This window comes from Ursus maritimus, unplaced genomic scaffold (assembly GCF_017311325.1).
Source record: "Ursus maritimus isolate PB19 unplaced genomic scaffold, ASM1731132v1 scaffold_1, whole genome shotgun sequence".
Taxonomy (NCBI): Eukaryota; Metazoa; Chordata; class Mammalia; order Carnivora; family Ursidae; genus Ursus; species Ursus maritimus.
The window spans coordinates 85,348,020-85,360,697 of NW_024423343.1; the positions used below are offsets into that span (position 1 = coordinate 85,348,020).

General features: G+C 34.1%; 1 protein-coding gene across 1 annotated transcript in view; it reads left to right on the plus strand.

The window, feature by feature from the left end:
* LRP1B (LDL receptor related protein 1B) overlaps window positions 1-12,678 on the plus strand; it is a 1,456,161-nt gene that overhangs the window by 297,041 nt on the left and 1,146,442 nt on the right. The window contains exon 2 of the mRNA XM_008695867.2: window positions 4,123-4,260. Coding sequence (XP_008694089.2) covers window positions 4,123-4,260 — 138 coding nt within the window. The remainder of the gene's footprint in view (window positions 1-4,122; window positions 4,261-12,678) is intronic.

The window sequence follows — 12,678 nt, forward strand, 5'->3', positions numbered from 1 at the left end:
AACCTAGTCTGAGACTATATTGATGGTGGGAAAAGGTAACTTCTAGCACATAGAAGAAAGTGGGAATTAGCCAGGAGTTAAAATGCACTGAACATTCATTCAACAATTGTAAATTGAGTCGGGCAGGGTACTACATGTGTGTTTCTCAGGCAGAGACAGAAGGAAGTTCATCAAAGAGCGTGTGTGAAGTGCATGCAAGTGTGCTCATGGGATAGCTACGTTAACAGTAACAACAACAACAGTGGAACCGGAGTATAAAAGGCCTGAGAAATAATGGCAGAACGTGTGTCTGTGAAAGGAATTCTGGTCAGCTTTTGAAGGATACTGCTTGCCTCTGGCCTCCCTGTTAGTGGGATCATGGAGACCTTGGGGAAAAGCAGCTCAGCAGTGTTGGGAGAAGGGGGTGAGAAGGGAGTGGGAATACACAGTAAGACGTTTATATAAAAATAATCTAAACATTCAAAAAAACATACAGATGAGTCACATCGTCCTTGCATTATCCTAGAAAACTTGTTTATAAAATGAGGTTCAGTTCAAAAAATGAAGCCTAATTTAACTAATTGAGTAAGGCTTATAAAAAATTTAAGAATATAAATACTATTTTCCTGTGTTTCTATTTTTTAAATCCTTCTAATGATAGAGTTTCTCTTACGAATAATTAATTACTATATTTCAAATTCTGCTACCTTGTTCAGGTCACCTAAAATTAGATTTGAGGAACTGGAAATGTTCTGACTATGCCTTACTGAAAACTGAAGTGATAATCTAAGACTACCATGCTTGTTAAAATTTTGAAGCATGTTTGTACTATTTTGAAATTCCTCACGTGCGTCCCTGTCATCCCATTCCTTCTCTCAGATTCCCCAAATCCTAATGATTTAGTAACTAAAGAGGTAATTCCAGATATGTCAGGTAGCTTCTGACCCTGCTGCTTGCTGTGTCCAGATTATGATTTCTGCTTATGAAATATTTTGAATGTCAGGGGTTTTTGTGAGATGAATCATTTAATGAAATATTGACATGATCTTTGGAATTCACGTAGTCTCTGTGATCACATTCTTCTCCCTGTCACACAGATCAGTGGGTAGAAGTGGTGATCCAGTTGAATCTTGTCTTCATTTACTTCTGTGTAATTTGCAAATATTGTCATTGTTTTAATGTGTTTTGATATGATGATTTGGGAGGGACTGATTAAGGTCCAATCCATCAAGCCATGTACCAGCTGTCTTACCAGTTACCCAGCAGTCATGGAAGCCAAGAAAAGAGTGTATTAAAGATGAGGAAAACTATAGTCTCTGGTTTCTAAAGAAACTACTTAACTCTTTCTTTCATCCAAACAAATTTCTTTTTTTTATCCGTACATGTTATCACTAGGAAGAATCTAATAGTTTTGTATACTGCCTCTGAGAAATTCAAACATTTTTTTTCTGTTTTCTCAAAATTTGTTTCTGAACAAGAAATGTGCATTTCACTCCCTCTATCATGTTCATCAGTTACCTGACAATCTTAAGAATGCCAACCCCCCCCCAAAAAAACCCCACAACTTTGATTTGAACCAACACATGTATTACTTTAAAAAAAAAAAACAAAAACTTGCTTTTAAAAAGAACTCCTGAGTCATCTTTGGCCCTATAAAGTTTCTAAAGTCTCCCAGGTTTGAAGTGTTCTTCCTGTAGGCTATTTTTGGAATTTTACAGAGAGATCTAAATATATCTGGCCTAAACACTACTCTGACATTCATGCAAGGATATATATATTCTCAAATTTCTAAGAATCAGCCAATTAATTTTAAAAGGAACTGCATTGGTCATAGAAATTTACAGCTTTTCAAAACTAGTTTCTATTTTTCAATTTTATTTTTAAGTGAATTTATGTTAATCTTATAAATATAAGATTTAATACTAGAAACTTGGCAAAAAGAGTTTCACTTACTTTTATCCTTATAATTTGGATTTAAATATGTGTATTTGTATTTTAATTTATGGAAATGTATATTTTAAAACATTGATACTCAAGTTACAGAGACATGTTACAATAAAGAGTTGTGCATTTGAAGCAATGGGTATTGGACAAAACTAATTGCCTTTTATGCCAGTAATTATATAAATATACATGAAAAAAAAAATACCAGGAAACCAGTTAGTGTCAATACTTCATCTAGTGAAACTGTATCATAACAATTTATTTATATCCCCCAAATACAAAATGTTGAAAGCTTTTTAGCATCAAACAAAATCACATATACCTATCTTTCAATTTGATAGGATATTTCAAAACATATCTTACTTTTGGCAACTTCAGCATTTTGGGGGGGAGGGGGCTTACAATATAAAAATGAAGTTATGTGATATAAGTTTTTATGGAAAGGCAGGGGCGCCTGGGTGGCTCAGTTGGTTAAGCTTCTGCCTTTGGCTCAGGTCATGATCCCAGAGTCGAAGGATGGAGTCGTATCTCCCTCTGCCTGCTGCTCCCCCTGCTTGTGCTCTCTCTCTGACAATAAATAAAATCTTTAAAAAAAAAAATGTTTACAAAACGGCAACTTCCCATCTTGGAACATTCTTTACTTACCTATGATAACAGCAAACACTATGGGTGCCTGGGTGGCTCAGTGGGTTAAGCGTCATGATCCTGGAGTCCTGGGATGAGTCCCACGTTGGGCTCCCTGCTCAGTGGGGAGTCTGCTTCTCCCTCTGCCCTTCACCCTAATTGTGCTCTCTCTCACTTGCTCTCTCCCTCAAATTAATAAATAAAATCTTAAAAACAAACAAACACGAGTGTTTGCTGGGAAAGATACAAAAAGCTTTTGATATAATCCCTACAACAACCTGGTGAATCACAGAAAAGGTACATAATTTGTTCAACTTATTGTTTATAAGTGATGGGACCAAGAATCTGGCTCCAGAGTCTTTTAACAACTCCACTCTGCTGCATTTATTTACATGATTAACACATGTTGAATTCCTATTCCGAGCCCACATCTCACAAAAAAGCTCACAAAGCTCAGTGCTTTGCCATCAATAACTTTTGACATTCACAACAAGCCTGCAAGGTAAACTCAGTCGATAGTTTTATTTACACATGAGAAAATTAATGCTTAGTTGATTTAATAAATTAATGTCCCATGTGTATTAACATAGCTGTGATTAAATTCTGCGTGTGCCTGACTGTAGAATCTGGGCTCTTATAATAATCAGTGTCAGATTAACATGCGATTGTAGTCATATGGCATGACTGCACTCTGGATTTAGGAGAGTTGGGCAAGATTAAGAATCACTGCATGGGGAATTTGGAGAGAGCCTATCGAAGAAGTCTAGATAGGATATAGGAATAAGCAACCTGAACTCCAGATATAGCAATGTACAATTTGAATTTTGGATGACAATTTGGAATTGGTGAGCTTCAAGAAAAGACTTGGTATTCCAACCTAAGCATATCTTTAAAAATACAAACGGTAATCATATAATGTACTGTTATCATCAGCAGGAGAACTCAATGAGTACGCTGTGTTCATTATCACCTCCCCACACCTTAGTAAATTCTGCCATATTATAATTGCTCAGTAAAGATTTTTTAAACAAACAAACAAACAAAAATCCATGTATAAATAAGGATATAACTAGCTGTTCTTAATAAAGAACAGATTAAAAATGAAATATTTTTTATATTGACACAACTTCATTTAAATTCCACTAAAATATTTTTGTTCATGTTACCTGATTCAGTTCTAACAAGAGCTCTGCCAAGGAGTTGCCACTCTCCATATTTCATAGTAGAGGAAATTGAGACGTACAGGGTTTAAGTACCTGGCCTGCTTAATCTAAAAGTAAGAGGTAGATCGATGACTCAAACCAACCATCAGATTTTAAATCTATGCCACTTAAAGTTTGAAAAGAATATTTGTGTCTTTAATGTATTATTTGAAAAAAAAAGCATACTATTTTATATCCTATGCAGTTTTTAAAATTAGTTTTTTAATCACATAGGCTAATTTGGACATCCCTGACAGTCAAAGCTGCCCTCTGGTAGTCATTTTCCATAGTTTTGTCTTGTAAATTAAGGCTAGTAATTTCTTGTGCTTAATGGTTTTAAAGCCAAACTAACCCATTTTTATATTTTTTTCAGGTCCCGAAGAGGTAGAAATCAAGTGCCCCTTGAATCACGTTGCTTGCCTTGGTGCCAACAAATGTATTCATTTGTCCCAACTGTGCAACGGTGTCTTGGACTGCTCAGATGGGTATGATGAAGGACTGCATTGTCAGGGTGAGTCCGTTTGTGAAACAATGCAACCACACTATTAAATTTTTCATAGCGTAATGAAAGTTCAAAAAGAACCTATAACCTGCCTTTTCTTTCAACCATAACCATATCAGTTATTGAGAACGCAAGAATTTTATTGCCAGAAATACTCAATACGCATTTCAAACCTGTAACTGTTGTGCTTTATTGAAAAATGCCATTAGAAAAAGAAATACATTTAGACTTTGACTCTGGACTCTGAAACAATTACATATTTCATAGAAAGTAGTACTTTTGAGAAAAAGACAAATGAGAAGTCTTTGTCACAGAAGATTAATACCATACAGTGTCATAAGTTTATTTCTCTGAACCTTTGCTTAACAAAGACTATTTGAAGTAAAACCTCTGCAAGCCAATGTTTTAGCATGATGTATTTACAGGAATGTTTCCTTAACGTACAACTTCCATGACGTTGTACCTACTTTCTTATAATTGTCTCTCTTTTTAAAAAATCAACACCTATGTTCTACAGTGGTCATGATTTTACCTATATATTAACGATGGGAGGGAGAAATAATTAAAATCTAAAAGTTAAAAAAAGTTAACCAGAACTGGCACATTCTAATAAAACTGGTTGGAGAGAGGAAATGAAATGTGAAACAAAAAAAAAAAAAAAAAAAAAAAAGAAAGAAAGAAAGAAAGAAAGAAAGAAAGAAAGAAAGAAAGAAAAGAAGAAAGAAAAATTTGAGGATTGAGGTAAGGACCCAAATCTGCAAACAGAATCAAGATATCAGTCAAGTAAATTTGGCTCCAAGATGAAGCCCAGAAAGAAACCACTGAATCAAATTCAGTCAAATTCCCACCAGCTGAGTATAACACAAAGGATACTTATTGAAGCTGAGCAGTTAAAGAGTAAGTAACCTATCCTTTGTGTCGAGGTCAGTAAGACAATAAGGAATAGAAAGAACTATAGAAAACCGGAGTTGTGTGTCTGGTCCTTGACCAGATTCACACAAACTAATCGCTGCCATGTGCAAAAAGGTCATAGGTTACCAAAAGTTCCAGTTTTTCAGGAGGAGCTCCATAACGATATGTGCTTACATTGTTCAATGTCAGCTACTCCTTTTTAAAACATTGTGTGACCAACAATGCACAGACCAAACAACACCTGTCTGGAGTCCTATCAGAGCTTACTGGCTTCCAGTTGCCTACTACTGGGATGAATGAAGTAACTGGATTAAACACCAGAGATGGAGAGATACACTAGAAAAAAGAGTAAATCTTAGAAAGGTAGTCCAAGGTGGTAAGGCTGTTGAGAGATCGTAGAACATCTGGGTCACTGGGTCTTTTCCCTCTTTCAGGAGGGAATTACTCTGGCTCTGTGGACAGATTCAGACTGAGAAGTTAAAGGTATTCCTTCTTTGGCGGAGTTTCATTTCTTACCCTGAATTCTGGCAGGGTCACAGAAGGAGCCAGAAGATTCTGTTTTAGTTATTAACACATGTGTAATAATAATTAATAAGATATTTTTTAATTTAAAGACCTTTTGACATGTATTCTTTTTGTATAATTGGATATTTAAAAGAAGGATATTAACAGAAAAAAAAGTAAAGTATGGAATTATGAAGTGATAGAAGTCAAAGAGTTTAATTTTCTTTTCAGAAATTAATTATATTTGTCTAGAGCCTAATTCTATACATTTCAGTTATAATTCAGCCTTCTTATTACATTAAGAAAAAAAAAAGTTTTGGATAGACATGTGACTGAGCTAAAAGAGTGAAATCATCACAATGCCAAATACTTCTTCAGGATGGTTACACAAATTAGAATATCTCAAGCATATTTCAGTGCTGTGAATCATAGGAAAATATATCTGAGTTCTCCAGTAAAATTTAGAGTTGTGATCTAATACATGAAGGAATATGTGAATAGTAAACCAGGGGATTCAAATAAATACAAAGTATTGGAATAAAAATAAAATGGTGTTAAATTTACCTTGATCTTTGAAAAGCTCAGTGAATATTTCAGACTGAGATACATTTAGAGTATTTAATTGTTTATGCTTCAATCTTTTTTCCTGTTCTAGTTCAGGTTTCTAACTGCTCCAACTTTCATATCTTTGTCACTAGTGACGAACTTTTTCATTTATTTTTTTAGTGGCAGGCTGATTGCACAACTTTAGCCCTTTAAATATTTCTAAATTTCACCAAATGAAGTGCTTTAAAATGCCCAAGTAATTTATTATGACCTGAGGTGGACTTAGAAATAACGAGAAGTATATTTGGATCTATGCTTGCTATTTGCCTTACTGGAGGGTATATCGTCAACCTTTCTCCTAATTTTACCTTACACCCAGTGAAAAATTGTTTTCTGTTAAGTTAATTAGGCACCAGCCTGTCAAGTTTCTAAAGAACTTTGTCATCTATAGACATATAATAAAGAAAGAAACCAGATTAATTCAAACATTGTATTGATTTTTAGAGATGCTTTTCTCTTGTAGAACAATTCTGCCTGAATCACTTTCTCTGTCTAAATCCATTTCTCTTTTTGTTGTGTTCTAAGCACATACTCTGTTTAAGTAATTATACGTGAAGCCCAAAGACATGATTCAAAGATGCATATGTCTTCTTCTTTTTTTTGTTCTTCTTTCTCATAAAGGATCCAAAGTACATTTGGTACTATATTTGTATCCTGTATGAAAATTGATAAGGAGTATAAAGTTTAACATTTTGGAGGTGATAGTCTGGTCTTGGTAATGCTTTTGTATCAACTGGATTGTTTTCTGAAAGTTCCCTAGAAAAAAATCAATTTCTACCTAGTGAGGATAATGAAAGATATCTATTATTAATGATTTTCTATAACACTGATATTTTAATCTCCATAATTTAGCTCCATCTGAAGAAAGAAAAATGGATTTTTGTATATGGGTGTACTTATATATAGGAATGTGCTTATAACAATTTTACAATGAGAATGTTCAAAATCACCACATTATATTTTAGAAAACTTCATCTCTTCCTATGTAGTATTTCATATTGGTAATAATATCACCATATCTAAATTGCATGAGCAATAAAACACATTCTATACAGTAAAAGGCTTCTCAGTACAGGATATTTCCACAAAAATCCTCACAGCCATTCAAAAAAGTGAACAAATTCAACTAATGGATCGACTGAACTGTGTCAAAACACTATTTTAAAATTTGACATTCTTGAGGTAATTCATGATGTTAACATCTAAAGTGGCTGCGAACAAGAGAGGCCCCTTTTTAAAATTCACAGTCCTGGTTAGAGAACATTTGCAGTGCAAAATAACCAAACATTTCAATGTACAAGGGAACCACGGTTTCTGTGACATTGTCAGCTCTCACTCTATTAGAAGAATATGGAAACCCTTCATGTTAGCACAAAAAGAGATTCTGTCTTCTGTGTCTCAAGATTATGTGATCTACATGATTGTTTTCCAGCAAACATCCCAATATCCTTTTAAATTTGAGGAGATAAAGTGTGTGAAGAGTTTACTAAAATTAATTAGGGAATGAAACGCTCTGACATCTGAAAAGCTCACCACCCAAGCATACAAGTATGCACACACAAACACACACTATTCTTTTCTGATTTCTCTCTTCTATTCTGAATGTCTTCCTACATAATTCTGAGTGTATAATATGTTAATTGGTGTATTTGATATGAAACCTAAAGAATAATATTCTCTTATATATCACCTAACTCCTTGAATAATGCATAATCAGAATTCTTAAAATTCCATTTGAATTTTTTACTTTACTTGTCAGTTGGAATATAATTTTCCTAATATGTGCAATTACAATTTTCTCCACCCATCCACAATCTATTCTAATGTATTTATTTTAGATTCCAGTAATTCTAATGTATTTATTCTAATGTATTTTAGATAGTGATTTATATTTAAAAATTTATGTGACTTTTTTTTTTCTTTCATGTTATTATTCACAAAGATAAAGTCTTAGGAGAAAGTGCTAAAATATCCTGGAAATAATTCACAAATTAGAGCTTTCTCAAAATGGACCGAAGTAAAATAGCAAACTTTATTTAATCTGTAATGACTCACCACAGGACAATTAGTAATCCTTAAAACTTCTGTTTAAATCTCATATATATTCCAAATATTCAGAAATTAGTCCAGATCAACTACTTCAATGCAATAATTGATTTGAGAGAATTAAATATAATAAATTTAATTTAAAGTATTAAGAATTAAAAAATTAAAAATGAAGTATTAAGAATTAATCCTTAGCTCAAATATTCAGGATGCCAGTTTTCATTCTTTCAGAAAAGAAGTATTTTATCTTCTGGTGATGTTTTAAGTTAGTCATTACAGCACTGATTTCAGATGGACGTGAGATTGGCTTGTGTAGCTAGCAGGAAGGAAGGAAGGAAAGAAAGAGGTTGGTGAAGCTGATCCAAAAGACAAATTTGGAGCGCTTCATTGCTTTTATTTTCTCTTTATTGTATCAATGAATCTTGTCCTATTCCCATTTTAAAGGTTCCCACCGAAAAATATTGCCAGTCTCTTTTCTAAATGAAAATGAGCTTATCATGCCCGAGAAGGGAATTTCAGTATGCAGAATCCAAAAGCAAGGTATGGAGAAGAGGTACAATTGGAAGCAATGTTAAAGGAAGTGTATCTGTCCACAACATAAAGCTTAAAGCACATGGAGAGAAAGAAACTTTGCCAGTGTGTTTTCAAGCCACTTGAAACATCAATAAGCCCAGAGCTAAAAAACAGCTGTAATTACCCAAGAGGACCTGGGTTTATGTGCTCAGACCACTTTTGATTATTGAAGTTCCTGCAACTTAAAAGTAGATCCCGCTATATTCTTTTCTTTGTCTTGAGTGGTGCTAAGATGATCGAGTAGTCTCAAATCTATCTCAAACGTAAGCATTTTCTCTCAAAGCGATTAGCTTCAGTAATTGAGTCAGTTTAGTGAAAGGCTATGACCCTTACCACTGGTTGATTTCAGGGCCAAATTAATGCTTTTTAGAAGCAAAGCTACAATTCTTAAGAAGAATAGGTCTTCTAGAAGTGTATCATCCTTTTGCAAGGCTATTAAAGACGTTGTTTATATTGACAAATGACACCTATGTGAAAATTAGAATAGTGTACCTGAAGACTATTCTAAATATGCATATACGCACACAGAGGCATATGCACACATATGCATAAGTGTGTATATTCGTTTTCCAGAGTCTGACTTATAAATTCTGTTTAATTAGAAATATGTTGTTGCACAGATATCTGACTTCTTAACACTGATTTGCTAGCAGTGATTGCTAAACTGATCTTGCTCAAGAGACTTGGAGTTAAATTTCAATTGTTTGTTTGAATATGTTGACTTCTATAGACAGCTGACTAGCTAACTGACTCTGGGGAGAGGATAACTAATTTGGCTCTATATCATAGCCCAGTATGTAAAAAGATAATCTAAAGTAGTTTATTGTTTGTTAGAAGCAACTCTTTTTGTAGTAGATTTACATCTTTGATTAATGTTTATATATACTAATTAGTATTCTCTGGCCCCAAACAGAATTATTTTTAAGAATAAGTAGAAAATAGATTTTGCAATATAAAAAATGTCATCTAAGCATACTAGTGGCTTAAAAATGATCAAACACTGAAGGATGTAACTTAAAAAAAAGATATTCTTTATTAAAACATCATCTCAGATTCTATATGTTTGTTCTTGGTAAACAGTGATTTAAAACTAACTTATATTACATCCATATTTTTGATCCAGTTTTTTCTGTGGTGAGAATCCTGGTACATATGGACCTTTAATTGCTGTTGAATTATACTCTATTTCTAGTTGATTTTGGTTTTAAAGAGATGTAAGCCAAAAACACGAATCCACAACTTACACCCCAGTAGAGTATTTATTCTGTTTGCTTAATATCTGTAGGAGAAGAAGTAGCAATTGCTTTGATATAGAGATTGACTACTTGGTTTGAAACAACTCCTATGATGCCTGTACCTAAAACATACCAACTTTTTACATAGAAGGACTGTGCAAAACCACAAAAAGCCAGAGAACTCCGCTTCCCCAGCTCTACCCTACTAATATCTCCAACAGAAGAAACTCGTTAATAGTTCCACTAATTTTGGAATTGTTAATTTACATGAATATTCATGGTCCCTGGGACTCATTTATCTGGATCTCTCCCTCACAGTTCTCTTCCTGATATGATGGAAAACAGTTTTTAAGAAATAATAATAGGTATGAGGCCAAAATGAACTTTTCAAAATGTGCCAAAAGAAACACTAATAAAGTTTTCCCTATATTCAATTCATTCATTAACTTCAGTAAACTTTTATTGAGCACCAAGAGTATTCTAAACACTTATCTAAGCATTGGGGATGTAGAAAATCCTATTTTCTGCCTCCATAGAATTCACATGTCAAAATGGAGGTATGTAAAAATTGCTGAGGAAGAACGAAATGAAGAACATCTATTTCTGCTTGAGGGGATGCAAGAAAATTCCCCAAGAAAGCTGATAGTTGATACATGTCTCACTCTAAGAGTTTGGTAGGCAAATGAGGGAAGAACACTCCAAAAGTAGGGAACTATGTGTACAGAGACACAGGTGTCTAAGAAAACATTGTACACTCAAAAGAACTCTTAAGTGCTTTAAGGTTGATGAATAGGGTTCTAAGTGGAGATGGGCGAGTTTGAGGCTGGAAAAACACGATATTGAACCTGGAGTGGTTACATTAGAATAAGAATGTAATATAACCTGCTTAAAATGCGTTCTATAAAACTATAAAGAGAAAGAGAGTGGAAGATGATTCTAGGATGTATTCTCAATATTATAAGTGTGGTATATATTTTACTATTAAGCGTAAGAAAATTAGAATTGTTGCATATATGTAGCAGGTCCTGTGATTTATTCTTAGAAGATTAAAATGTGTGTTATTATAATCATAAAACTTTGAGCTAAATAGTCATATCTGTTTACATTAATCAGCTCCCCAAACAAGGCATGTGAGGTGTTATTCTTTAATGTATCACTTTCATGTAAGTAGAAGTCAAAACAGATGACAAGGGAGCCATATTAAGTGAACTCCTTTTCAGATGAAAGTTAATTTGGAATGCGTATTTACTATTTTAAGGAACCAGAATCCTATCTTTAGCAACCGCTAAAGAGGCACCTTAGTTGATGCCTAAGTTTTGCCCTCATGCATCTTAACTTTGGGAAATGTATGATGGTTCCAATATTATTCAAAAGTATGAATTATAACAAACTGTCCCTCAGCTCTCTACTCAACCTCAAATGTGAAGCCAAATCCCCTATAATTCATGATTTAGTTTTTGACACAAGCAGCTTGATACTTTACAAAGTAAGGAATTAGAGCAGGTAGCTGAAGTTGACCGGCATCCCAGGAGTCACACAGAAAAGCAGTGTGAAAGCGAGGTTTAAACACTGTGACCTTGAGGTTTTGTTCACCAGTTTTGACTACTGAGCCTTAACATATCAACTCACAGAAATGCATAAAGTTGTTATGCTTCAACATCCTTTCTGACCTGTTCTTAAAGGAGCAAGATGGCTTGTAGAAAATCAACTGAAAAACATTTTTGAGCTAACTGTATGTTCCCTGTCAGTTTTATTAATTGATTGAGCAGGAAAAAAAAATGTGCCGAGTGAACCACAAGCTGAAAAACTATATGACAAGCTTACAGAATTTGAATGTCTCAATCTGACTATTAGCTTTATCCCCTTGAGAAAAATTAGTGCTTTCATTTGATGAGGGATGTAGAAAGGAAATGGGGAAGCTCATTTCAACTCTTTGAAGTAGATTTGCACTAGTTACAATCGGAAGTTAAAAAAACAAACAAACTAGGAATTAACTTTCATAATGGGATCTGGAAGGAAAAATGAGAGACTTATTAAGGTCATTCACTAGACAGAGTTTACATTTTGAAGGAAAAACCCTACATTGGAGAAAAAAACGCAATGCTGTTTCAATAAATTACCAATAAATAATTAAAGATCTGAGATTTATTAAGCCTGATCTGGAATTCTAGGAAGTTTTAGAGAATTCTATAGAGAAAGATGTCAAGAGATTTTTTTACACCTTCAGCCAATGTTTCCAATTCTGAATTTCTAATCTGTTCAAAATTGCAGAAAAATACTATTTCTGCTCCATTTTCTCTCCACTGTTACCACTGATACTGTAAACCCTGTTCCATTGGATCACATGCCATCATAACTATTTCAATATATTAAATAATATTCAGAAAAAAAACAAGATAGCTGTAAGACTGGTAACTTCTGGGTGCCTGGGTGGCTCAGTTGGTTAAGCATCTGCCTTTGGCTCAGGTCCTGATCCCAGGATCCTGGGGTCGAGTCCTGCATTGGGCTTGCTTCTCCCTCTGCTTCTGCCTGCTCTTCCCCTTGCTTATGC